This window comes from Gopherus evgoodei, chromosome 16 (genome assembly GCF_007399415.2).
Source record: "Gopherus evgoodei ecotype Sinaloan lineage chromosome 16, rGopEvg1_v1.p, whole genome shotgun sequence".
In the NCBI taxonomy this organism is placed as follows: Eukaryota; Metazoa; Chordata; order Testudines; family Testudinidae; genus Gopherus; species Gopherus evgoodei.
This window is the reverse complement of record NC_044337.1, coordinates 13,920,586-13,948,144: the sequence shown is the minus strand read 5'-3', so window position 1 is coordinate 13,948,144 and position 27,559 is coordinate 13,920,586. Positions and strand designations below refer to the sequence as shown.

Genomic DNA, 27,559 nt, shown 5'->3' with positions numbered 1-27,559 from the left:
GATTTTCTTTTGGTGAGAAGTCATCCCATGCCTCACACACCCTAGGACTATTCTCCTACAAAAAGCTTCCCTCCAGCAAAGGGCTGACTGTGGCTCCCAACAGAGATTCTCTGCAAGAGGGAGGCATGAGCATCTGCTACAAGACATTTCCTTCCAGCCCAAGATCTACCATGAAATCCTGAACCCACTGAAGTCAGTAGCAAAGTTCCTGTTGAATTCAATGAAGCCAGGATTTCACCCCTAGTCTCTGGTCCTTGCCTGACCATGGCACTGTGCTGTCACTGCACTTCCAGACTAGCCCTTGTACAGGATCAATACATGCAGTAGTAGAGGTAAAGGTGAGGAAGGCTAGTAGAGCACTGTCCTGGCCTGGGATTCAGGTGACCTGGGTTCTAGTCCTTGCTGTGTTAAAGACCTCCTGAGTGACCTCCAGCAAATCACTTAGTTGTTCTATGCATCAGCTCCCCAGTTTAAAAATGGGATGATAATGCTTCCCTCCCTCCTGGGGGCCCTGGATAGGAGATAGGTACCTCTGGGATACAAGCACTGCCCCTTGACATATCATGGAATGATGCCCCCACAGCTCAGCTGGTTGAGGGCTCCATAGGTGGACTGTAGCTGAAAGAGAATCCCAGCAACATAAGGAGTGAGTGGCAAAGAATATGCTATCTTATCACAGAGCTGCACCTGACTGTGCAGTACCCCTACTCCAAGCCTTGACTCATAGACTTTAGGGTCAGATGGGACCAATGTGATCGTCTAGTCTGACCTCCTGCACAAAGCAGGCCACAGAACCCTACCCATCCACTTCTGTAACAAACCCCTAACCTATGTCCGAGTTATTGAAGTCTTCAAATTGTGGTTCGAAGACCTCAAGCTGCAGAGAATCCTCCAGCAAGTGACCCATGCCCCACGCTGCAGAGGAAGGCAAAAAACCTCCAGGGCCTCTGCCAATCTGCCCCGGAGGAAAATTCCTTCCCAACCCCATATATGGTGATCAGCTAAACCCCGAGCATGTGGGCAAGACTCACCAGCCAGCACTCAGGAAAGAATTCTCTGCAGTAACTCACATCCCATCCCATCACCGACCACTGGGCATACTTATCTGCTGGTAATCAAAGATCAATTGCCAAAATTAAGCTATCCCATCATACCATCCCTTCCCTAAACTTATCAAGCTTAGTCTTAAAGCCAGATATGTCTTTTGCCCCCACTACTCCCCTTGGAAGGCTGTTCCAGAACTTCACTCCTCTAATAGTTAGAAACCTTCGTCTAATTTCAAGTCTAAACTTCCTAGTGTCCAGTTAATACCCGTTCGTTCTTGTGTCTACACTGGTACTAAGCTTAAATAATTCCTCTCCCTCCCTAATATTAATCCCTCTGATATATTTATAAAGAACAAGCATATCCCCCCTCAACCTTCTTTTGGCTAGACTAAACAAGCCAAGCTCTTTGAGTCTCCTTTCATATGACAGGTTTTCCATTCCTCGGATCATCCTAGTAGCCCATCTCTGAACCTGTTCCAGTTTGAATTCATCCTTCTTAAACATGGGAGACCAAAACTGCACACAGTATTCCAGGTGAGGTCTCACCAGTGCCTTATATAACGGTACTAACACCTCCTTATCTTTGTCATATCAGGATGATGGCTGTACAGGGACCAGAGAGCTGCTTTGAAGTAGATCCCATCAACCCAATCACCTTTTAATTATCTATAACTGGGGTAAAGACAAAGTCACATCCCCTAAGGGTTGGGTTAGAATTGCAATGGCTCTCCTGCTGGATGATCTACAGACATATTCCTCCAGTGGTGGCTAGAAGCAGCCTTGTGTCCCTACGAGCATTAGGGCTGAGGGAAACTGTCTGTGGGTTGATGAACATTTTCACAATTTCATGTCGGGATTTTTTTTTTAAACCGCTTGCAAAATGTAGCTTCGTTTTCCCCCTTCTCTCCAAAACGTGGCTTTTGCATTGAAACACAGGACTATTTCACTGCATTTTTATAATGTGAACACCTGACGCTGACCTCAATGGCATTTTGAAGTGTTGAAAGTTTTGCTTTAAACCAGGACTATTTGCTCAAAAAAATCACCTCTTTTTGAGCGGGAAAAAGTCATGACATTTTGCGTGTTTTTATTTCCTCTTTGCAAGATCCAAGTATCCTCACATGCTTTTCATGATTTGTCCCAACTCTCTCTCAGAGCTCTGGTGAGTTAACGCCCAGTATGCTCCCCTTACATGCATCTCTTCCTCTCTGCTGTTGACTACAAACTACAATGTGTTTGTCACTACATCATCTTCTTATTATGAATGATTTGTATTGCAGGAGTAGCTAGGAGCCCCCATCATGGCCCAGGACCCCATTGTGCTAGGTGCTGTACAAACACACAGCAAAAAGATAGTCTCTGTCCCACATCTTAGTTATCAGGGGGATTGAACCAGGATCTTCAGAACAAAGAGCAGCGACCTTCACTGCATGAGCTAGAGAATTAAGCTCCTAATGACAAAGTGTGATAGATTCCTGTCAACTATGGATTACGCCTCAGGGGAGACATGGTGCACACACTGAACAGGGAGTTACAATACTTCACCCTGGCTGCTGTAGCTGAGTGTACTGAATCTGCTCTTTACCATTATCGTGTATCCTTTTAGAGCAATGTTTCCTGAGTTGTGATCCAGGCCTCATTGAGGGGACTTGTAGTGATTGCCAGGGACAAGCTGGTCTGACCTAGTGGTTAGAGCAAGAGGCTGTCTAATGGTTAGCATTGCAGTCCAGCCTAGTGGGTAGAGCCAGAGGCCAACTTAGCTGGTGGAGTCAGGAACCAGCAGTAAGCCAAGGTTCAGAGACAGCATCAGGCACAAGGCTAGGAACACACCTAGAGCTGAGCTTAAATGCAGACCTGTTGGCTCCTTGCAGCCATTAAGGTGGGTGGGCCAATCAGGAGATTCTCCACAGCCCGGGTGGGCTCTTTAATCAGCCTGAGGACTGAGCGGGTTAGTTCCAGGCTCAGCTGAGGGAACTCTAGCCCGTTGTTCCTGGCAGTGATAGTTGGAGCCTAGTTGGCTTACCCCAGTTGTGAGCGCAACTGTGGGAAAGTTGATGAAAAATGTATGAAATTACAAATTAATACACCAGACCTCTGCCTCCTCCAGGGGCTCCTTAAGCCACGTTGGGGAAATGTATTTATTTGCTTTGAAATGAATGTTGTTTTGTTTGTTTAGGACTTGAAAACCAGACACTGGTCCCAAAGATTCACTGAAGTCTATAGAGCCTTAATGGATAGCCAGGAGAAAGATGCTCAGTACCTCACGAGGGGCCAAATCCAACTTTCGCTGAAGTCAATGGAAAGTCTCCTCAGTGGGCATTGGCTCAGGCCCTTGCTGAGACCAGACTAGGAGGAACCTAACAGAACAGGAAAACTCAAGGTGATCCTGCTCCTGCTGAAGGCCTTTGCCACATCAGCTGAGTCCTAAGTATTTGTTCGGGCTCTTAGGATGAAGGCAACACTTATAGCAAAGTTCTGGAAACCCTAACGTAGGGAACAATCATAGGATCAGAGCTCAGATGATGGGAAAGACCTATCAGATCATCACCTCTCTCCCCCATGCAAGGGCAGAGGCACCTGGCAGAAGAGATCTCATATGCCAATCAAATATTCCTCCAATACCTGAGTTTGGATAAATGTTACCCAGAGCAGGACACACTTCCAGTCCTGATAATGGGCTTTCCTTCTCCTCCTGGAGAAGACCATGCATGTGTATTCTCTGTTATGCTGTAATGATTGTGAACCTTCAGTTTAATTACAAATTGGAAGACAAGAATGTGATTAAAAAGGGCCGCGAGCCAGGAAGTCAATAGTGTAGCCAATGATTTTAGTTTATTATCCATTTATTGTGTGATGGTAGGATTCATCAATATGTTATATTACATATATTCATGATATGTTAATTAGAGTTAATTTGTAGGATTATAAAAGTATGCGATTGATCAGTATTTAGAGGAACCAAGTATTAGACATGAGTAAGACAAACTGAAACAGAAGAACCTGTAGGCTGAGGCCTACAAGACTTCAGCTTTGCTATTTAAGGCCTTGGAGACAAGAAATGATGACACAAGTAACCGGAAAATAACCTGATTCCTTAGGATTATGGGAAAAGAGGCACAAAGTGGTAATATTGTGAAAAATTACCCAGAAGATCATAAGTGCTGGAACGAGGGGTGCTGCAGCACCCTCTGGCTTGAAGTGCTTTCCATTATGTCCAGGGTTTACAGTTTGGTTCAATGGCTCTCAGCACCCCCACTATACAAATTGTTCCAGTACCCATGCAGAAGATTAATATTAGATCATAAACAACTGTAAAGGTGCATCTGCCTCCAACATGTGTCTTGACCATGGAACACAGGTTGTACTTCAATGCTAATGAGAATAAAGGGAACATACACAGCCTAGAGAATATTGGGGTCCCTTAAGTCGGGGTGGCCAACCTGTGGGTCTGGAGCCGCATGCGGCTCTTCAGAGGTTAATATGAGGGTCCTTGCCTAGGCGCTGACTCCGAGGCTGGAGCTAGAGATGCTAACTTTCCAGTGTGCTGTGGGGTAGCTCACTGCTCAACTCTCTGTTCTTCCCCAGGTCCTGCCACCACTCCACCCCTTCCCCCAAGACCCCTGCCCCTTCCCCTGAGCCTGCTGTGCCCTCGCTCCTCCCCACTCCCCACCAGAGCCTCCTGCGCACTGCAAAACAGCTGATTGGGGCAGGCGGGAGGCGTGGGGAGGGGGAGGCACTGATTGGCGGGGCTGCCGGTGAGTGGGAGGCGCTGGGGGCTGCTGGGAGGTAGCAGATAGGGGGCTGCTGACATATTACTGTGGCTCTTTGGCAATGTTCATTGCTCAGGCTCAGACTGGCCTCTCCTGCCTTAAGTTTCCAGGGGACACAGACCAATAAGAGAAAAGAGGGTTGACACTTTTATGCACATGCACAGAATATAGCTATAAACAGAATCACATTATGAAAAGGGGATGCCCAAAACGGGAAAATTGAGCTCCCTATGGAGACTCCGGCAGGAACCATCCTACTACCGATGCATCCATGCGTCTCCATGCATCTGAAGAAGTGGGTTTTTTTACCCATGAAAGCTTATGCCCAAATAAATCTGTTAGTCTTTAAGGTGACACTGGACTTGATTTTTACCGATAATCAAGCCATGAGAGACCTATCAGACCCTAACATGTTGTTAAGGATGTGAGTATAACTATATTTGTAACTTGTGCAGAGGTCCGTATAACATTTCTATATGCTTGAGTAATCATAACTTTAATTGGCAAAGAGTCCTGTGGCACCTTATAGACTAATGGACGTATTGAAGCATGAGCTTTCGTGGGTGAAGACGCACTTTGTCACATGCATCCGACGAAGTGGGTATTCACCCACGAAAGCTCATGCTCCAATACATCTGTTAGTCTATAAGGTGCCACAGGACTCTTTGCTGCTTTTACAGATCCAGACTAACACGGCTACCCCTCTGATACAGAACTTTAATTGTAACTTTAATAAAACTTATAAAACAGTCTAGACCTTGTACTTGTGAATGTCTGTGTGGTCACTACCATTGGTCTTTATGTGTTCCTAGAGACTCTATCTGTAAAGCAAGTAGCAGAAGTGTCTTCCACTCTGTTAAGCTTGAAACTTTAGCCACCAGAGCTGAACCCACAGTAGTGTAATACCACATTACAAAATTCACTTTACATCAAATAAAAGGCTACAATAGCCACGGCTAACGCTCTCTCATACACCATTAGAGCGCCTCCTGCTCAATGACAATATAAATTAAGGGCAGGAATTCCACCGTGGTTAGATTAACTCAGCCTAACATTGTTTAAGGAGCCTTTACATGGAAATTCTGTTTATATCTGGCACCTCAACCATCTGATGATGATTGCGGCACCTCTGGTTTATACAGTGGCTGTGGCTCTGAAGATACTGGAAAATCCCTGGATTTTGGGACACTTGCTTTAAAATAACAAACAATTTGGTGTCTTTCAGCATTTTCCCTCCCCTGGACATACACCACAGACTCTGTGTAAACCATGGAGCCACCCATCAGCTGGGATTAGATTAGAATCTCTCATAGAGATTGTTTTAAAGGGACTTGGTTTTAACGATCTCTGATATTTTTACTGATGTCAAACATCGGTGAGTGGATTGTCCTGGGGCTGGTTAAAAGTGGAACCTTTCATCCTGCATGACCCAAACGTGCAACAAAGACTAAAAATGAAGAATGACAAAAACAGGATTGGAAATGCAAGAGGGTTAACATACATTTTTCTCTAACTCCAGTTTGGAATCTTGGCCTGGTTGATATCACTAGTCTGCAACACCAAGTGAAAGGCTACCAAGTTGGCTTCAGTTGAGGTTAAATTTGAGTTTACAAGAGGGGATGGAACTTGTGAGCAGGTAGAGTTGAGCAGCACAATTGGCAGGAGACCCAAACTTGCATGAGTATATTATCACACCACCTTTCTGGGTTTTCTGCAATGTGTCTTAGGGATTTATGTAGCCCCATTTAATGTATTTATCCTCACAACCCCCCCTGTGAGGTAGAGAAGTGCTGTTATCCCCACGTTACAGATGAGGCGCTGAGGGTACGTCTACAGTGCAGCTGGGAGTCAGCCTCCCAATCCAGGTAGACAGACTGGAGCTAGCCAGCTTCACACTAGTGCGCTAAAAATAGCTGTGGGGACGCTGCTGCATCAGCGAAGGCCACAACCCTGCTCCTATGGTCCAAGTGCAGGGGGTGAAGCCTGAGCCTCTGCCAGTGCCACAACATCCAGTCAGCTGTTTTTAGCAATGCTAGCATGAACCCCCTCACAGCACGTGTCTACCTGGGCTAGGAGGCTCGCTCCCAGCTGCAGTCTAGACATACCCATGGTCACACAGAAAGTCCTTGGGAGAGCAGGGTCTTGAACCTGGGTCTTCTGAGTAGCAGGCACCCTAACCACTAGACCAATGCTTCCTCCCCTATGCTGGTAAATTGTTGGTCCTGTCCCCAGGAAATCATCCTTCCTCCCCCCCAGTAAAAATTAGCAGGGAATTTAGGTTTTCTTTAAAGGTTTATTTTCCTGTGTTGACATGAAAGTGCAATAGTTGACAGTTTGCTCCCAAACTCTTATTCAACATAGATGTCCTGATCACTATAAAAGTCAGTGCTTCCGAGGTTTCTCCCTAATCCTTTTTCCTTTGCTATTAGTATACATTAACGTTTTATTCGCACTGCAGGCCAAAACAGCCAGTCTTGCAACTCCAGTGGGTTTGGGGATTTCCAGCATCCTGCAAGACGTATCTGTTCAGAGGAAATTAAAATGTGGATGGATCAGCAAGATACAGTCAAATCCTCTACTGTAATTTGGAAAGGAATAAACTCTGGTGCTAGAGATTCGAACTGCAGCCTATCTAATAGAGCTGATGATCTGTGTTACTGCCTTTCGGGAAGTTTAGTTCTAGCGCCCACCAGGGAGTGTTTTTTCAAAGAAGCTACGTACTACATGAACAGATTTAAAAAAAAAATTAAAATATACACTGTCAGAATGCACTTGAAATAAAAGGAGGGATCTCAGCAGAATGTTCCTTTTAGCATCTTATACCCAGCCAGTGTCAATCTGGGAAATACATTCCAATGTCTTAAAGCTTGCTGGATTTTTTCTGTAAGTAGTACACTAGAGAATTCTATAAAGTTCTTTGCCATTACAATATCGGGGGTAGCCATATTAGCCTGTATCCACAAAAACACGAGTCCGGTGGCACCTTAAAGACTAATAGATTTATTTGGGCATAAGCTTTCATGAGTAAAAATCCTCTTCTTCAGATGCATGGAGTAAAAATTACCAATGCAGGCATTATTATACTAAGAGAAGGGAGTTACCTCACAAGCGGAGAACAAGTCTTGGCACAGCCAATTCAATCAGGGCAGATGTAATCCACTCCCAGTAATTGATGAGGACATGTCAATTCCAGGGGAGGCAAAGTTCGTTTTGTGGTGAGCCAGCCACTCCCAGTCCTTATTCAAGCCCAAATTAATGGTGTTAAATTTGCAAATGAATTTTAAGTTTTGCAGTTTTTCTCTGTTTCTGAAGTTTTGTTGTTCAAGTATGGTTGCTTTTAAATCTGTTATAGAATGTCCAGGAAAACTGAAGTCTTCTCCTACTGGCTTTTGTATGTTACCGTTCCTGATGTCCGATTTGTGTCCATTTATTCTTTGACTCTTAGGAATGTAGAAGATGAGTCTGTTTTCAGTAACAGTATTCATCACTCTTCCTGTAGTAGTATTCCCACTGAATGAAATATTACTGGTTTGGGCCACTGTTAGAGACAGGATACTGGGCAAGGTGGTCTGACCCAGAACGGTCCCTCTTATGTTCGTAAGCCCACTGAGAGCTAGGGTTTTACTTCTGTCCTCATTGTGATTGCAGGATCAGGACCTTGATACATCCACACTGCAATAAATGACCCACAGCTGGCCCAGGTCAGATGACTCCAGTTCACACGATTTGGGCTGTGGGGCTAAAAATTGCGGTGTAGATTCAGGCTCCAGCTTGAGCCCAGGCTCTGAAACCTTGCAAGGGAGGAGAATTACACTTCAGTTCTTAGGCCTGTAGCTTGAGCCCTGCAAGCCCAAGTCCATGGGTTTGTTAGTGTAGTGTAGACGCACTAAAGGCCTGGTACTGTAGCCACTTATGCACATTCTTAACTTTATCCATGTGACTAGTCCCATTGATATGCAAGCGTTTGCAGGATTGGGGCCCAAATTTGTAACCTTATCACTTCCCAGCTTTTTGAAGGAGTTGGCTGCTATGTCTAGCACCGAGTGGGGCTCATTCAGGGATCATTTGCATATTAAAATACAGACCTTACCTTTTGTCCTAATTAGATACCTTGAATTTTGGAGTGAGCTCTAATGTTTTTCTTAGGTATCCTAGAAAGATGCCAACTAACCAAGGGCCTTGTCTAGTTCCTTTGCTTACAGGCCCAAATTCAGCAAAACACTGAAACATGTGCGTAAGTCCATCCTTATATAAGGACTTACGCACATAAGTGCATTGCTGAATCAGGGCCAGCTACTGCAAACTCTTCTGGGCAGAGACCAGGTCTGCCTCTGTGTTTGTACATGGCCTACTCCAAATAGGCCCTGACCCTGACTAGGGATTTTGAGTGCAACTGCAATAAACAACTGGAAGCTCGTGGAAATGACTTTGTTCCAATTTTAGCAAGAGATTTAATATACTGTTAAATGCAACTGATATAAACATTCCTCAATCCTTGATAAATTGATGTTTAAGAGATTCTGACTACATAATTTTTTATTTTGTGTTCAAGAATTTTGGCCGTGGTGAGAGGAAGATGGTGGAAAGCCCAGAGCATCTGTTCTTTTCAATAACGCAGCTGATTCTCCCAGGGAGCTGTCTAAGGCAAATACAAGTACCTTTAAAGAAAATATGGAGCTATACATGACAGCTGACGCTCAATTGCCCTGTCATTTCCCATGATACACCATCACTCTGAGCAGCATGAAAACCAAGGCTAGGCAGGTCAAACAGAAGGGAAGAATATAAGCTATTGCAGTAACACTAGAGTTTATTCAGAACTTCTCAACAAGATAAACTGAAGCTTGCAGAAGATCCAGGCACAGGTTTCAGGTTGGAGCTAGACAGAGCTGTTCTCCTGAACCATCCCATAAAGCCATGCTTTAGAACCCCACAGCAGGCCACCCTCAAAGGAGAGATGTCTTCAGTCCAGCTCTTACCCTGCCTCAGAATGAACCTGACCATTGAAATGTCTCAGCTCATGGGAGTTTCAGAATGCCCATGAGGTATTTGCCTGCAGGGGAGTGGGGCTCCATGCCTTGCTGGTTGCATACGTTTTGTAGTAAATTTACACAAAGATCCAGTAATGATGCAAACAGAAAAGGACTGACTACTGAACTGGATGAGACAAATGTATCCTTAAGCACAAGGGCCATTCATTTTTGGCGTGAGCGATCAATGACCGGGATAGAAAGCACCCAAGAAGAGTCAGAGCTGCAGCCATTAGCTTTGGAAGCAGAGCCACCAAATGGCTAACCCTATTCCAACACAGTCAAACACAATCACCAGGTGCAAAACACAGAGATTTTTAATTAAAACCACAACATGGGAGAACATGGGAAGGTGGGATGCTCAGGTATTGCTTCTGCAGACCTGGGGGAAGCCAGGTGGTGTTGCAGGTGGTCTGATGCATGCACGTGGAACCACTCAGGGAAAGGGACAAAACTCAAACAGGCCATCGGTTGAGATCTGACGGGAATCACAGTAATGACCAAGGAATGGAAGCAGCCTATTGCCAGATTATTGAGGGCAAGTTAAAGGTGGATCAACAGGATTCACACAAACACTAGCTGTTTTAAGATTCCAAATCTGTGACAGAATGAGGGTGCAGACTTAGATGGTCCATAAATAAATAACTCCATATTAGCTCCTCCTTACGTCCCCCGTTCAGAGTTATAGGCTGGCCCCAGTAAAGGTTGGCGCCATCACTAAAACCTAACGCAATGTATCCTTTCAGTGCTCTATTTTGCACTCTTATTGCATCTTTCACCAAGGATCAGAGAGAGCTTTGCAGACATTGAGGTCTCAACTTTCATTTAGTTTGAACGGGAAGCCTAATTCCCATTAAAATGGAAGGGAATATGGTGTCCAAATCTCCTGGACAACTTTGAAAATCTCAGCCTAAGTCATGCCCAGCCTGCCAGGCAGCTGCTATTAGACCTGTTTTACTGCATGGTAGGACTTGCCAAAGGTCATGCAATGAGGCAGTAAGGGCAAGATGAGAACCAGGCCTCCTCGGTCTAGAACACTGTGCTCTGGTCCCTGAAATGCATCCCTGCATCCTACAGCCCCAGAACATAGAATGCTCAGGGGTCCTGAAAGGTTGAAGGCTTCCTAATTCACTTTTCCAGTGGATTTATTTGTAATTTAACTCTACCTAGATACCCTGTTAATGATTTGGGAGTAAAACGGGGGGTGGATTTTTTACATTTTATTTCAAATGTAAGTTGATAAAGCCCCCTACGTAAAAAACCAAAACGAGCAGATTCAGTTCAGCTGCCATTGTCCTACGCTGCACTAGCTCAGGCCCAAACCACTGGGATAGAGAGAACAGCTGCAGCTTGGCCAGGGTTTGCCCTTTTAGCCCAAGAAACAGATACTGCACCTTAAATTTAAATGCATTTCTCATCCCTTCTTCCCCCAGCAGCAGGTCACAAGCTTTGGAGAGGGAAGAGGCTAATTCTAGGGGATGCAGCCAAAGAGAAAATTGCGAAAAACCCAATTCCATGAGCAAAATAAACTTTTTCCATCACTTAATAGCAATCAAGGGGCACAGATGGAAAAGGTTAGGCAGGCTGGCTGCAGATGACAGCAGCGGGAGAAAAAAACTCGCATTGCACTCACTAAGAAAGCCAAACAAAAAAGTGCCCTTGCTAGCCCTGCTACACACAGTTGGTGCTAACCCCTGCCACACTCCAAACCAATGTCTGTTAATACCCCAGGAGTAAACTTGCCCTCTCAAGCTAGGAACTTAAAAAGAATCTTTGTCAGACTCAAGTTATCATGTAAGGTTTCACCTCAAATCCATCCCAGCCGTTTTCTGTCATTCCTTTTCTAGCACTGCTAATTACCAAAGGCATGTCTAAGCCCCTCATTTAATCAGAGATGCTCCTAAGTCTAAGCCACTGGAAGTGAGAGTCTAGAACCACTGTATGAATTAAGCATGCAGAGTAAGCCTTCTAAACAACCTGCGCATCTTGGGAAACATAAAGCATGTCTGGTGCTTTAAGGGGGTTTTGGTAAAAATAATTGTAGTTTGCCCCGGACGGGAGGCAGCTGTTGCAGGGAATGAGGGAGGTGAAAGACTTTTTTTAAGAATGCAAAAGGCTGCCCCAAGACATTGACACACATTTTGTTTCCAGCAGTTAAATAATAGATTTAAAGCCAATATACCTGCCATACGCTGCACTCCCTACAGTAAAGTCTATGGTGTGTAAGGATGTGCTACTGAAGGGGGAAAAATCCCTTTATTATAGGGCTGTCACTACAATTTATAATCAAGCAAAAGCAGCCATGATAAATTACAGTGAGGACATTAAGGCTGCCCCCATTCTAGTGGCTGCTAAGCGTCACACAGGAAAAGGTGGGTGTAGAGAAGGGGCCTGTGCCCAGCCTCAGCTGAGCCCAAAGTACCGATGGAGAGGGCATGGGTACCCTCTGTGGAGTTTATGCTCATTAGCTACAGAGGGCAGGAAATAACTGGCTCAGGCTCTGCTAGAACAGTGTCTTTGCAGAGCCATTCCCACAGAAATGCAACCATCTGGTGTCCAAAGACTTCCCCTGAGCCCATCTCCAGCTCCAAAGCCAGCTCAGCATCCTAGGACCTAGGGTGACAGGGGTGGGGCTCCCAGCTGGTACCCTGGAGAGGACAAGGTGGTGTGAAAGGAAGTCTCAAGGAAGTTTGCCAGGGATAGGGGTTGGAGGAGAAAAAAAAGACATTTTCTTACACAGGCCAGGGGAGAGAGCACACCCTGGCTTCATGTGACCCACAGAGATTTTCTACCACTTCTACCCCTTGCAAAACACTCTTTGCGAGCAAAGGCAGCAGCATAGACACTGGGGCCTCCTGCCACCCAGGCATGTTCACACCCCAGGACCTCTTTCTAAGGTTTTCTTCGCAGCCGTAACAGCGAGAGCTGGCTTTTTTGTTGTTGTTTTTTAATGGACTCAGAGGCCTGATCTGCACACCTTGGGTCCCTCAAAAAAAGACAGCAAAAAATTCCAGTGAAACGGTAATCGCCCCACCCCCACTACACACCTTCCTCCCCTTCCCAACCCCCTACCTCCAGGGGATAAAAAGCAGAGGTCTTCCTAGAAGGCCATACTAGAAGTATCCTCTACGCAAATCCCATTCAAGCCACCCTCCCGCCCAGCTCAGCATGCAGCAGCCCTTCGAGCCACGGACAGTGTAAGACTGAACGCACTGGAGGCTAGAAGCCCAGCACTGGTTTGGTCACTTTATAGTCAGTGCGGGGAGCACTTGCATGAGCAGCTGTTCTTGGTCACTTCTTTCATGCAAGGTCACTAAGTGCTTTGTAACTTTCTCTACATAGGGATGAATGGGCTGTGGGGCTGGAGAGGTGAGCAGGAAGGAAGGAAGGAGGAGGAGGAAGAGCGCCGCACTGTCGTCTCCACTGCATCGACTCCTTCCACGGCCTCTTTAAGATGTGACAGGCTGGATAGGAAGCAGGCTGCCAAACTTAAAGTGCTGGATCACAGGAAACTTCTCCAGGCACTGCGGGAACAGAAAAGGAGAGGCGTAAAACCAGCATGCTGCAGGCAGGGGATCACCCCCACCAGAAGCAGAGAAAACCAGAGCACATTTCCACTTGAACAAATCACCCAGAGTTAACTCACTTCCAGCCTGAGATTGGGGCTCAGGAACCCATGTGGGGAACAAACACAGGCAGCTCAGCTCCGAGATCCAGAGGAGCTGCGAAGGAAGAGCTACCTTGACTCCCTCCTTCAGTTCACTCCAGAAACACCACGGGCTTGATTCTGAGTGCCCCTAATGCCCCTTGTCTTCAGCTGAACTTCAAAAGTTTAGGCCCTGAGCGTCAGTGGAAGCAGAGGAGGGCGATTTACCTCGGTAGCCATGTCTCTATCAATACCTTTAAGTTCACCACCTTGCCATAACGAAGATCATGGGGCAAAGAACACACAAGGAGTTACAGAAATCTATGTGGGAAAAAAATTTGCCACCTCAGCTCTGGGATCGGCAGGTCTAGCCTCTTGGATTCAAATGTTTTGCAGAAATGAGTTCCCCACGTTAATTATACATTGTCCAAAACCATATTTCCTTTTTTTTGGCTTTTAGATCAGTTGCCTTTCAACTGCACAGGCTGCCCCCTTATTTTGAGAGAGAGAGACGTATTGATTCACTTTCTCCATCCAATTCATTATTTTATATACCTCTGTTATGTTCTCTTCTTACCAGTCCCCTAACCACCCAAGTCTTTTCATTCTTTTCTTCCAGAGTGGGCTCTCCATGCCCCTAATCATTTTAGGCACCTCATCTTTGGGCTCTCTGGATAAGGTTTCAGTCGCACTGGGCACCACTTGGAACTGTATTTTCTAGCATATGACCTTTCCTGTTAACACTGATGTAACTCAGGCCACTTGCCAATGGGCCGGCCATGGGAAGGAGATGCTGCTCCGAGACCCAGCTGTACAGTACCAACTTCCCCAATGAACATACAGGGACAGGACATAAAGGAGCGTGTTTGCTCCCTCTTGCTATTCCTGAAACAGGAGCAGCAGCAGAGGAAAGCTCCGATAGACCCGACACAAGCATCTGTCAGGGTCCTATGTTTGCAGCTGCACAAGCAGGGATGGTGACTCCAACACAGAGCACACAAGCAACCTGTGCACCTCGCAAGAGGCGTTTTCGAAGGGAACAGGCTATGGTCAGGCCAAACCCAAGCGAAGGCAGGAGGAGAGAGTCTGAGAAATGAAAGAAGAACACCTGGAAGGGAAAAGTGTGTGCAAAGCAAACTAGCTGTGAAGTAGGGCTCTCCAGCCAGGCATCACACCACAGGCCACACAACTGCTTCCTGCGAGCTTGGGAATGAGACAGATGCACAGCCACAATGGGAGCGGATGAACCTGACCTGCTTCCACACACCTGAGGAGAACAGAAGAAAAGTCAGTGGGTTTAATCCAAAGCAGGGTGCATGGGAGAGAGTGGGAGCGGGTGAACCTGTGCGCTATAAAAAAAGGATTCGTTTTGGATATTTCACCATGGGCAAGGTCAAGTGTCAAGAGGAACGAGCTGGATCAAAGGAAAGGATCTTTGACCAGGCCTTTGTAGCAGTCTCTCAGCCCCTGGCCTTTCCTATGGAGGGGTATGAAGTGGATCCTTGTCACGGCCCAGAGGGGCATGCAAGACTCACATTTGCATGTGCATCACAACAACAGCTGCTGAAGGAGCAATTGCACTCTGAACTGGACAGAGAGTGGGGCTGGAGGGCATTCTCCACTAGGGCACAAGGATCTGGTGCCAACAGAACTGGGCAGCACCATTTAGGTTCTAAAATGGCCATTCCCTGCAGAGAGGGAGTAGAATAAATGGAAAAGATTTTCAAAAAGGACAAAGAGGGGAATCTGCTCCAGCACAGGGAACACAGGCTTGGGAAGAGCTCACTCCATTATGGCACAGTGGGATGTGTCACCATCACATCCTGGGAGTTCTACAGTTTACAGGGCAGCAGGGCTACACCCAGCTCCCTCCGCCCCAGCGAATAGGTCCCTCAACTGCCTCACACCAACACCCACTGCCAACAAGTGAGGACAATGCTCAGGGTGGATGTGAACCAGACTGCATGCCAGGTGCTCCCCCAATGCAGTGGGACGGCAGCAGGCACCCACAGCACTACAGACCACAGATGGACTAGGAAGCAGCAGAGAAGAGCACCCTCAGACAGAGAGAGGAGCAATCCGTCTGCAGCACTGGAACTGAGCATTTCGCACTGCAGCGGCAGCTGCTGCTGGTGCTATTTTTAGTTGGGCTCTTGTCTTGGCAGCAGGGCCTGGGGACCCTGCCTGCGTGGGTTAGGCTGGTCATTCTATGATGTTCTCCACCCTGGTTATCCAGTGGAAGCCATTTGCACTGGTGTTCAGACAGGGCATGGAAACAACCAATACACCATATCAACACCTCCCTGAAGCTACTAACTTGCTCTCCAGAATGTTAGGGCTTGGGTAGGGTAGGAAGATCCTACCTACACTGACGGGAGGAGTTCTCCCCTGGGCAAGGTAACTCCACCTCCCGGAAAGGCAACAGCTGGATTGATGGGAGAATTCTCCCGTCGACTAGTCTTGTCTACACTAGGGATTGGGTCTGCTTTTCACACCCCTGAGCTATGGAGTTATACCGACCTAATTTCCCCGTGTAGCCAGCTCTCACTATTATGGCTGTGAAGAAAACCTTAAATACGGTGAGCAGAGTAAGGCCTGGTCTACATTGTTGCCTTAAATACGTAATGCACCGGTGGGAAAAATCCACACTCCTGAGCAGCGTAGTTAAGCCAACCTAACCCTGAACATACAGGGCTACTCGACAGAAGAATTCTTCTAGCTGATGCCTCTTGGGGAGGTGGATTACCTATCCCAATGGAGAAGCCCTCCCGTCCGCACAGGTAGCATCCTCACTGAAGCGCTACAGCGGAGCAGCTGCAGTGTTTAGGTGAAGAAGTGCCCTTAGAAGAACGCTACTACATCCCCCCTGCTCCCCAGTCTGCATACAGGGAGCTCAGAGCAAATTCCTAGCTTGGGTTGCCTCCCACCCCCGCAGGAGATCCTCTCTCCACCAGGAGTTCAATGGAAGAGATTTATGCCACGACATCAGTTATTCTCTGGTCAGTTAGAAGAGGGAGCTTTACTCTCTCCTCTCAGCACCAGTAGGCATCTGTCTCCTGAAGTCTGGTTCAACGGAGAACTGAGTGTGGGAAACTGGACAGAGGCAGGAAGGTATTTTTACGCATTTAAAAAAAAAAATACAGTCGCACCGACCCTTTAGTATAGGCGCTGACTAACTTTAAAGGAGGAAGCCATGACGATCTGAGCACTGGTTGCACGGGGCTTTGGCCTTGTTGCACTGGATGGGTATTCCACTTGGACTCTAAGTCAAGGTGCACTGAAAATAATCATTGGGTGGAAGGCCCGGAGGCTGAATGTTTGTCAGACCAACTGACTGCAATACCCAAGACATGATCTTTAGCTCAGGTGAGGCTGAGCTGATGCAGTTGGACATTGTTTATTTCCAGCATGGATGGGAAGTCACGAGTTCTGCAGCCTGTCTTAACTCCCTTGCACCCTGCAGTGCCTGGTGTTTGGAAGTTTCCCAGAAGAGCCTATTCCCAACAATGAAGCTAAGCACTACGGAATAGGTCCTTCAGGAATCCCAGAATGGATTGATGACAACAGACACGTTACGTGAATGCTTCAAACAGTACTGGCAGAAGCAGTGCTCCTGTGACGATGTGCTGAACCATAAGGATAAGCAAGAGAACCAGCCACTCCGTGCACTCGTTGGCCCAGCCACATTTCCCTGGCACATCACAGGCACAGCTATCTCAGGCCTTGTCTACACTGGAGAACTGGGATGACGAGTCAGGAATGCTGCTTACCACCCTGCAGCAGAACCAGAACAATCCCATCATGTGGGAATGTAAATCCAGACTCCTTTTCCAGAGGTTCATCTGGATCTTCTGAAACCTCCTCAGAGAGCCCCAGTTCCCCCTGCCCTTCTGCCTAGGGAGCAAACACTCCTGCTGCAGTCACTTCTTTTAAAGCAGTATTGATTTTGTATTTGAGAGAGAGGCAGGAGTCAGTACCTGCGAGGGGGCCTGGCACTGTGCCAGCACACCCTTCCGTGGGCAAGCGGGCCCTTGTCTCCACTAACTGAACTGAAGGACTCATTGCTGGCATGCCGGAAACCAGCAAGCTCTTGCATGGCCCCTTGGGGAAAGGAACCGGTATGTCCAGGAGGACAGCTCACCCTCCCCCAGTGCAGAGCATAGACGGGGTTTACAGCCAGAGGCAGGCAGCTGCCATGGTGCTGTCGTCATCAGGGAAGCAGTGGGATTTCTGAGAAGGCCCCCAGGCCTGTGGAATTCCAGCAGAGGCCAGAGGTCAGGCTGCTTCCAGCAGAATCTAACTTCTTCACAATGCACAGAAGCCAAAACCAGTTGGAAAGGTTCTGAGACCAGAGGTGGGATGCGGGAGGGCTGAATACCTGCAGGAGGAAGCCACTGCAGAGCTGGAAAGCAGTGAGAACGTGTAGGCGAAGTTGACCAATAGGAAGGAGAGAGCAAACTGAAGCCTCAAGACCCTGGTGGGTGGAGCTGAGGTGGCTTCCAGCATCTCCACTGCCCCGAGAGGTTCTACAGTAGATGCGCTGCTGTAGAACTTGGCTGGTTTGAGTTCCTGCTGAACAGATTCCACCACTAAAGCAAAGCATGGATATTTAGTCCACTACCTGCTACTTCTGGCCCAGCACCCTGGGCCTCAAACATGCGCAGGGTAAACTGAGGAACTTCACAAGAGGCAGGGACTCCTCCTCCAGCCTTCCTGCCAGAAAGTGAGGCCAGGGCTTCAGCAAAGAGACCTCTCCTCCTCCAGCACCAGCTGAAGCAGGATTAGTGTCTCTCCTGCAGCCTTTGCAGATGGGATTGGGACTAGACTAATCCTGATGGAAAGTATTCCCCATCTGACTGCAGCTGAGAGGGAAAGGACAGGAAATTCAGGATAGGCTCAGGAGAACACACCACAGCTGCTGCTTTAGCCATGCTCCATTCTCTGTCCTTTGATGGAAAAGAGGATAAGAAAAGTCCCTCTCACTTCCAGCCAAAAACTATACCCAATTTAAAAGGGGGGGGGGCAGAAGATACTTGGTTTACAACCCACTGCCCATCCACAGGCCTTGTACGCAGAATCTTTGGATCCAGAGAACAGATCCCACTCGCAAGAGAATCATTCCTATTTTAGGTTTGCTGCATTCAAGAGTCAGAGAGGTGCAAAGATGAGACTGAAGCAACCAGTTTGCCTTCTAAACGATCCAGATCTTAGATCTTATTCTTGACAGTTGCCCCATATTGTTGAGTGCGTGGACTTCCATCTCCAGAACAACTGGTAAAGAATGACCCCTTCCCCTTCCTTCTTGCTGGCTCCACTTGCCTGTTAGGATGACATGGCAGCACTTCAGTGTCTGGATGACATTGGATGCTTCTCACCATCAATCACAGCAGACATATACCTGAGAAGCTGTTAAATAGCTAGAACATTGCTGGCTTGGTGCCTCCATACTGAAGACTGAGTTAATGTAATCTAATCAACAGCAAGAAGCCATGGTGGAAGAAAAAGTCAGTGGCCTTGCTCAGATCTTAGCCAGCCTGAGAGAGAAGCGAGAAAGAGCGAGCATGCACAAGTGAGAGAGAACATGAATGCAAATCCCCCCCAGCTCTGTCAACAGCAGCTGCCTGCCTGGGAGATGAACCAAGATTCAATCCAGCAATTAGGAGCTCCATTTACCTAAGTATTGTCTGCTACCATTGGCAGCATGGGGGGGAGGGATGGTAGAAGGAAGGGTTGGCAAATACAGTGCTCCTGGAAAAGAGAAATATGAACTTGCTTCAGGGACCAGTAGCTAAGGGCCAAGATTTTCAAGAGTGATTTTAGGTGCCCATCTTGAGAGGGCTTGATTTTCAAAGGGTGGAGGCTCACTGCTATCTCAAGGTGCCTCAAGTTGGACACCCAAACTAAAAAATTAGTCATCATTTTTGGAAGATCTTGGCTAAAATTTGCTCAGCCATACTAAAAAAATAAATAACTAAAAATTAAAAAACCAAAACACCCACACCATTATGGCTAAAAGCAATGCCCGGCATCATCTGCTACACTCCTGTCTGATCTCACAAACGGAGCAGAAACTGCCAGAATCAGTAGTTGAATGGGAGACGTCCAAAAGTAGCTAGCAGGAAACAGTGCTGGTGAGTCTGTATCCACACCAAGCGAAGGGCCCATCATGACATTAGGAGCGCCCTGTGTGGTGCGAGGGCCCAAGCTTCTGGAGAAGATGAGATCCTAACCACTTGTGGTTACTGGAGAGCCAACAGCACTTTTTAATAGGAGCATTAACCCTATTGTCCTTGTCAAAAGGTTCATCCTGTCAAAAGAAGTCCTGCACATTTCAACTGTACTCTGCATTTTTCCACTTCCTGTCTAAACTACTGTATCATGATATCGCACAGTTTAAAAGCTTCCGCATTTCTCCCCAGAGGTGGATGCATCTCTCTAGGCATTTCAAGAGCACCCACTAGTGTTGTATCCAGGTGCCTGTGCGCAGTTTGCATTTCAGTCAGGAACTGTAGGAAGGAAGGAAGGCGTTACACAGACATAAGACTTAGTATTAACAACACTGGTGTCTTGGTCACAGCCCCCAAAGTATGTCAGGGATGGGGATACATTTAGCACACACCCCTTGAAATGGCCAGGCACCATGACCATTTCCCAGTCTCAAAAAGTGCTTCACAAACACAGTCGGATCCTTGGCAGCCCTGGGAAACCAAGAGGTGAAGAGATTTGCTGTAGCCCAGAGGAGGAGCCTGTGTCAGAGGCAGGATTGGACACAGGTGTTCCAGGCTTACGGAGTCCTGCACTCAGAGCACTAGCCTGGAGCAGTAGTACTGGGAACAGCAGTTTGCATATATTTATGCTAGGAAAATAGCCCAAAAGCACTGGCAGGGTCAGGGGTAAGCAGATCACTCTCACACCTTGGTAGGCTGGAGAACCCTGGTGTGCTTTAATAGTCCCCTTGGAGCCAAATCCTCTGCTATGGTAACCACAGGCTCGGCTGGGTCACCCCAGAGAATTTGGCCTCGGATTTCTTACAGGGCAGAGGCCCCAGCCCCGGGAGCAGTACTGGCACTTGCTGTAGCTCTGGTTTAGACACAGGAGGCAGCACAAAGCCGCTGAGCTGAAGGATCTAAAGAAGCAGGGGTGCAGAGTGGGGCGGCGGGGGGGGCATTACCCCACTGCCTGGCGATCCCATCTCTTCAGAGGAAAGCTGAGCTGCAGCCGGAAGGAGCCAGCCTGGTCCCTGGGAGTGACGCCTCACAGATTAGAGAGGTATGTGGGCTGGAACCTAAACACAGGATGTGAAGCTCAGAGGAAGGGAAGGGGGAGGGGAGAAGGGAAGGGAGAGAGTGGAGGAGGAGAGGCAGAGTTAACCCTTTCATGCACTCACACTGAGTGGTGCTGCTTAGTCAGGACTCTGCCTTATCTCCTGGTGATAGGGGCATGGCCTGCCTTGGTCCTGAGAGCACTGAGCAGGATATTAACCCCTTCAAAATCTACACCTGGGGAGCGATGGTGCCTCCGGTGCCAGGCAGCTACACTGTACGGTGTGCCACACAGAAAGGGAAGGGCACTAGCTCATGACATCCCGCGGTCTTCTAACCCTGCACAGGCCCATGACCGGAACCCTGTCGCCGAGCCACGCCAATGTGCTTCCCTAGCAGGAGAACAGTCCCTTCGGCCTACAGCTCCCCTGTCCTTCCCCTGGAGGCGCAATATAGGTCAAAGTGCCTGTCCAGCTTCCATAAGTGCCGCAAGAGGTGTACACGTAGGTGGGGGAAAAGAGATGTTACAGCCACAGCTGCCCAATCCCCCAGGTCAAGGTTTACAGAGCAAGTCTCATGGGCTGACCGCACAGTGGAACAACAGGGCTGAGGGGAAGGCAGGCTGCAGCTGTGGTGGCCTTGTCTACACACCAAAGCTGCTTTGATTTAACTGATCTGGTGTCTGACTACATGGGCAAGCTGCAGCCAAGAGCAGACACTCAGATTGGTTCAGGAGTCTCCACACAGGGGTGGGCAACTGATCTAGTTCAGTTTGGGTAATTCCCGTGTATGGATCAGCAATACATTTGCTTCAAGCAATCGCTCTTAATCTGGACACCTAGAATTAGCGCGAGAGAAGAAGAGAGAGATGAACAAAGGCAAACATCTAAAAACTGAGGTAAGTGTGTTAGCTTTGGAAGAAGCTTAGAGGTATTCCAGGCCCAGCCTCTCAGAAGAGATGTTATATGTGTCAGTGATGTATGGGAGGAGCCTGCCATGGGCTCTAGATCGAGACTCTCCCAACAGGGAGCACTATGGGGAATGGCATAGGAGGGTGGTGCTGTACCAAGCCTTAGCCTCTTGGAGCAAAAAGTCAGTGGTGAATGATTGCTGGCTCTGGAGGAGCTCTGAGGTGCCCTACTCCCAGCTTATAGGAGGTGCTGGGTAGAAAGTGATGCACTAGCAGAAGAACGGAAGAGCCAATCTGAAAGGTTGCTGTTACTTGCAAGGCAGGAGTTGCATGCCGGACCAGGGGAGACCACACTCATCTCTCCTTTCACTCACCTCTGCCTTGTACATGCGGACGAGGCCCTGGTTCACTTTGGACCAGGAAGGCACAGCACTGATGTTCCACAGCTGGTTGGAGTGTTCAGCGAAAGGGCCAGTCTTCATCTAAAACACAGAGGAAGAAAGCTAAGGGAGTCGAGCCAACAGGGAAGTTTGTGCACCAGCCCAGTGACTCACAGTCACGCTCACTTCAACAAACATTCCTGCTGGGCTGTGCGACCCAAGCACCATCCATGTCACTGCGCCCTCCTCCTTCCTTCCACATGCCCTCCTGCAGCAGCACTACCACCCAGGGAGGGGGGTATCCCAGCTCCCCGCACCCTGAAAGCGCCAACCATTTTCTGCCCCACATTCTAGTCTAATCACATTTTTTTCCTTCTCCTTGTATGAATTCATTGAAGAACTAACAAAGTCCAGCTCAGCGCTGCTCCCATTCTCCCCAGAAACCTCCCCATGCAACACTGCTGCTGGGCTTTCCAAGAAAATGACTCATTCTCCATTCAGATCAACAACCAGCAGCAGCCGCCACCACCGCCAACCGTGAATACAGAGGGCAATGCAGGCTGGCGGCAGCTCTTGTGCTTGGATCCAAACTCTGCACCTGCCATGAGCAGAGATGGGCTACAGGGGGTCTAGCGGTTCTTTAAAGTTCCTGCATTTCACGTTGCCGGTGAAGCTGCAAGGCTCCATCTTACAGTAGACAGAGCAAACGGGCAATGGATTTATTTTTTTTAACTAGAGTATTTAATCATTGATGCTAGTTTCTTTCCAGAGATAGATTGGGGGGGCAGTGTTTAGGGGGAGCTCAACTCAGGGACAGCTGCCTCTAGATTATCCCATTGTTTGCCACTCTCCACCAACTAAACAGACCCTCAGGGAGAAAAAAATAATGCTGCCAATATAACTGAGTGAAATTCTCATGACTTCATAAACCACAAGGCCAAAGCTCAGGCTAAAAAGGATCATGGGGAAATAAGAGTCTTTTTGACTATCATGATAGGAGCACCCTGGGTCTTCAATAACTAACCCTCTCCCCTCCCTCCCCCCACCCCCACTAAGCAGGGGAAAGTGTTTATGTTTTTGAAGCTGCCTGCTGTAAAAAAGCTGATCAACCCATTTGTGAGAAATTGCTGCCCTTCTGCAGAGGCAAAGTGGCAGCAATTTACAAGGAAGAAGAGAAAAAAAAATCACTCAGAGGACAACATTTAGACTCCATTGACCTCAGGGCTGAAGCACTGTGGGTAACGGTTATGTAGTTCTGTCTGCTCTGAACAGCTGCGATGAGAACGCAGATGAATTTCTGCTTCCTCTTTGCAGTTCTTCTGAGCTGGGGAATGACTGATGAGCCACTAAACCATTCCTGCTCCCCTTCGTTTTGTGTGTGCGCACATATGTTTTCCTTGCAAATACAAGATGAAACACACACAAAATTAAATGGAGCTGGCGTGTTATTAAGCACAAAGATTTGGCATCCCATCATGACCAGTGGGTGACTGAGAAGATGGTGTACGTCAGGGGGTTATACGGACGAGGCTTGGCACAGTCCAGCTGACATGCCCCAAGTCTCATGTGCTTGGGATGCACTGCAAGGCAGTTTTTAAAAGCATCTCTCTCTTTATGGAAGATTCTGCTGCAGACATTTCAGTTACAAGCCTCATTCTGTTCTCCAGTCCCTCCTTCGTTCAGATTGGCACAGCCCTGATGAACCCCTTTGGCTTCGCTCCTGGCCAGAAAGAGTTAAGGCAGATGGGAAGCTCTGAAAAAGCCGGTTAGGATGGCCAGACCCACGTTCAAGTCATACAGGATTTGGGCGCCTGGAGCACCTGACGCATCTGTGACTGTGGCCTTCCTCCTAACCCATGTCCGCTCCAGCAGAAGACTTGCTATTGTTTCGAACTGGGGAGGGAGGGCAGAGAGGGAGAAAAAAAAAATTAGCTCATTTTAGCCACAAAGGGAGAAGAGAGAGAAAACGAGCGAGCTGGAGAGAGCGAGAGACACAGCAAGAGCGCTGCAGTCCCGCAGTGACCCCAGGGGAATGTAGTGAGTCAGAGCAGCCATATTGAGCAGGAAATTACTCACAGACGCTGCGTTCCTGCCTCTCTGTTCCCAAGAGAATCAGCCTTTTGTAAATGGTTCCTCTGTCAGTAACTGGAGGGGGAAGGGGGGAGGAGGACGGCTCTGTGCAGTGCCTTCCTGTCAGTTCCTTCCCTTCCAGCTGAAACCTGAGCCCTCCCTTCCCAAACCTCCAAATTTAGAAGCCAGATTGAAACTGAAATTCTTCATGGCCTGCCCTTGGCTCTTAAAGGAACACAGCCCTGTTTTGTTCAGGCTTCAGCCCCCTGCACAGTTCAGCACACACACAATGCTTGGGCTTTTCCCATGTACCACAGTCCAACAGATTATACTGGAGATCTAACAAGGGAGCAGCTTTATCTTTGTCTCTTGCAGAGGGCTCTGCATATTGTAGGCACCAGATAACTAACAGCATTGGAGAAGCAAGGTGGGTGAGGTACTCTTTGAGCTTTGGTGCCACACACAGCTCTTCTTCAGCTCCGTATGGTTCAAAAGCTTGTCTCTCTCACCATCAGAAGCTGGTCCAATAAAAGAGATTACCTCTCCTCCTCTTGCTTCGAATATTCTGGGACTGACAACTACACTGCATACAACACCATTCAAAGCACCCAGAGATATCACCAGTGATTGGGGGGGATTATGCAATGGCAGATTATTTCTTCTGAAGGGTTTTTGGGCTGAGGAGGGGTGGGAGTGATGTTCTGGTACTTGCTTTTTGCCATTCTTTTTTTAAACACTGCTATTGGAACTTGGAAGTTAAAACCAGAGAACAAGCCAGTCCTATAGGCCTGATTCAGTAGCAGTAATATAACATTGCTGTGGCCCATTTCAACCACTGTTACATACGTGAATAAAGCCTCACATTTTCCCACCCAGCACATCAGCGTTAATTCCATTTTACAGGCAGGAAAACTGAGGCACAGATTTGTTTAGTTCATACTCTTTACATTGCAGCGGCACTTAGAGTTCCCTTGTCCTAGGCACTGTAGGAACACATACAAAGAAACAGACCCTGCACAGAAGATCTTGCAATCATTTTAAATTACTTGCCCTCACACACAGCTGGGGGGGGGCAGGGAGGGAAATCCAGGATTCCTGACTCTCAGTCCCCTGCTCCAGCCACTACTCAACACTCTACTTCCCTTTACACACAGGGAACTCCTATTTAGGGACCAAAGCCATTTCGGAACCATCTTTAAAAGTCACCTTATAAATTAGTTAGCTTACGTAACATTTGCTGCAATACTCATAGATTACAGGGGGCATTAAAGAAGAGTTTTAGTGGATTCAGATCAGACATTGTGTTACTGTTACTTTAACAGTTTGAGGTTTAACACACAAATAAAAACAATGTAATCCAGTATCTATATTACCGAAACATCACATACAGGCAAAGGAATGGAGAACTCAAAGAAAACACTGTATGTTTAAAAAACAAACAAACAAAAAAACACACCACTGTAGTTGCTGTTTTTTGAATGGTTCAAAAGCAAGGAATGATCCAATACCTATAAAATACACTTAATCTAGGCTATTAAGTGTGTGAGATTTGCTTTATGTGTACGTAATATTATTAAGGGAAAGCAGGTTTTCAATCACGGGAATTAGAAGGAAAAAAAGCATTAAAGTAAGTTTCAAAACCTTTTTCCCAGTTATTTTGCCATGATATTTATTGTTTGTTCAGCTTGTTGATTTAATAGACAAAAAGCTGGGATTAAAAGCTGTTATAGCTCCACCTAGTGGCAATAGCAACCTTTCTCCATGAAACTAAACAATTACATTTCAAAAGATAAATCTGTTTGAAACAATATTTATGAGAAAAAATGGTTAAAAATATCCCATGTTTTATAATTCACGTTGTCCCAAGTCTTTATCTGCTCACCCAACAAGAACCAAGAGCAGCTTTTCATGCCCCTAGGTGGCGCTATAGCAGCTAGACATGATACTTTTTGAACTCCAGATTCCACCAGCTCCAATGAAATTTGTGGCACAAATATTTATTTATTTAACGGGAGCCATAAAAAGCTAATTTTTGCAAGGGGAAAAAAAATGACTAAAGAGGTTTTAAAAATCCACTTCAACCTATAAAGTGTCATCTGTATTTTGCTTATAGTTTTTTATACCTGTGCACAGAGATGCATATTTGTAATACACCCTCAATACAGGAACAAGTTACACAACCCAGAATTAAAATAAATCTTATGTTGGACCAACTTCTGCTGGAGAAAGACAAACTTTCAAGGTTACACAGACCTCTTGAAGACCTGAAGACGACCTTTGTATGAGCTCAAAAGCTTGTCTCTTTTACCAACAGAAGTTGCTCCAAGAAAAGATATTACCTCACTCACCTTGTCTCTCTAGTATTCTAGGACCACACATCTACAACAAAACTGTAAACAATAAATCTTACAGCATCTTGGCTTCAGCTTTCTCTGAGCAGAAAGCACAAACAGATCCCTCCCAGACAGACAATTTTTTTCCTTTGGCATTATATAGTCACATGTTCTCAATGATATTTGGTTTCCATTAGGTTATTTTTAAACTGCAAATCAAGGGTTAAATCCCAAGAGATGCTAAGCACCAGCAGCATCTGCTGGAATCAGTGGGAGTTCCAAGGGCCCAGCACCTCTCGGGATTTGGTTCAAAGGGAGCTATATGCCACTTTTAAGAATTCACTATACTGTTGATGATAGTGGGGTGGGTGTATATCATGTGAACCTGTCCGTTTGACCACTAATTTAGCAAGAGGAGACAGAGAAAAAGTGGGCACAGTGGCATAGAATAGCAAGAAAAGAGTGGCACTGCATGAATAAAAATTGTGTCAGCCTCTATTTCTAGCAGGTTACCAGAAAAGCGATTGCTAACAGGAGTAGAGTGCACAGTCTTTGCTCTCCCCACTGAGATCTCATGGGAATGAGCACCGTATACATGTCCAGCCTAGACTATTTGCAGTATTGTAGCCATGTTGGTCCCAGGATATTAGAGAAACAAAGTAGATGAGGTAATATCTTTTACTGGACCAACTTCTGTTGGTGGAATATACAAGCTTTCAAGCTTCACAGAGCTCTCCTGCAGGTCCTTACTCCTGGGGGAATTCTGCACCACTGCACGTGTGCAGAGTTCACGCCCCCTGCAGATTTCTTTGCTTCCCCGCAGAAAACTGACTTTCTGATAGGGAACCAAAGGGAAGCTGCAAGAGCAATCACACACCACTCCATAGCTGCGCAGGTACATTGTTTTGGGGACCCAGAGCAGCTGGCAGAGAGGTAAAATTAATGCAGGGCTGGGAACATCCAAGTCAGTGGCTCCTACCCTGAGCCCGGATCAGCAGCTGGGATGGAGGCAGGAAAGGACGGGACTTCCTCTTACCTGCAAGGAGTGTCAGACCCACCTCCAGAAACCTCCCCTGGCTGCAGAAAAGCTCAGCATCTTCCCCTGCTTCCTG

The 27,559-nt window shown here is 47.2% G+C and overlaps 1 protein-coding gene across 2 annotated transcripts in view; it reads right to left on the bottom strand.

Moving 5' to 3' along the window:
• Positions 1 to 10,141: 10,141 nt before the first annotated feature.
• PTPA (protein phosphatase 2 phosphatase activator) overlaps positions 10,142 to 27,559 on the bottom strand; it is a 41,205-nt gene continuing 23,787 nt past the window's right edge. Inside the window, exons 9-11 of one of the 2 annotated variants that reach the window (XR_003996718.1) lie at positions 22,039 to 22,146; positions 20,664 to 20,777; positions 13,285 to 13,370 (exon numbers count right to left, since the gene is read on the bottom strand). Coding sequence is in view for 1 of the 2 variants with exons in the window: in XM_030535140.1 (XP_030391000.1) it covers positions 13,296 to 13,370; positions 22,039 to 22,146 (183 nt within the window). In the remaining variant the exon portion in view is untranslated. Of the gene's footprint in view, positions 13,371 to 20,663; positions 20,778 to 22,038; positions 22,147 to 27,559 lie in introns of both variants that reach the window. The other variant, XM_030535140.1, reaches the window with a different exon arrangement.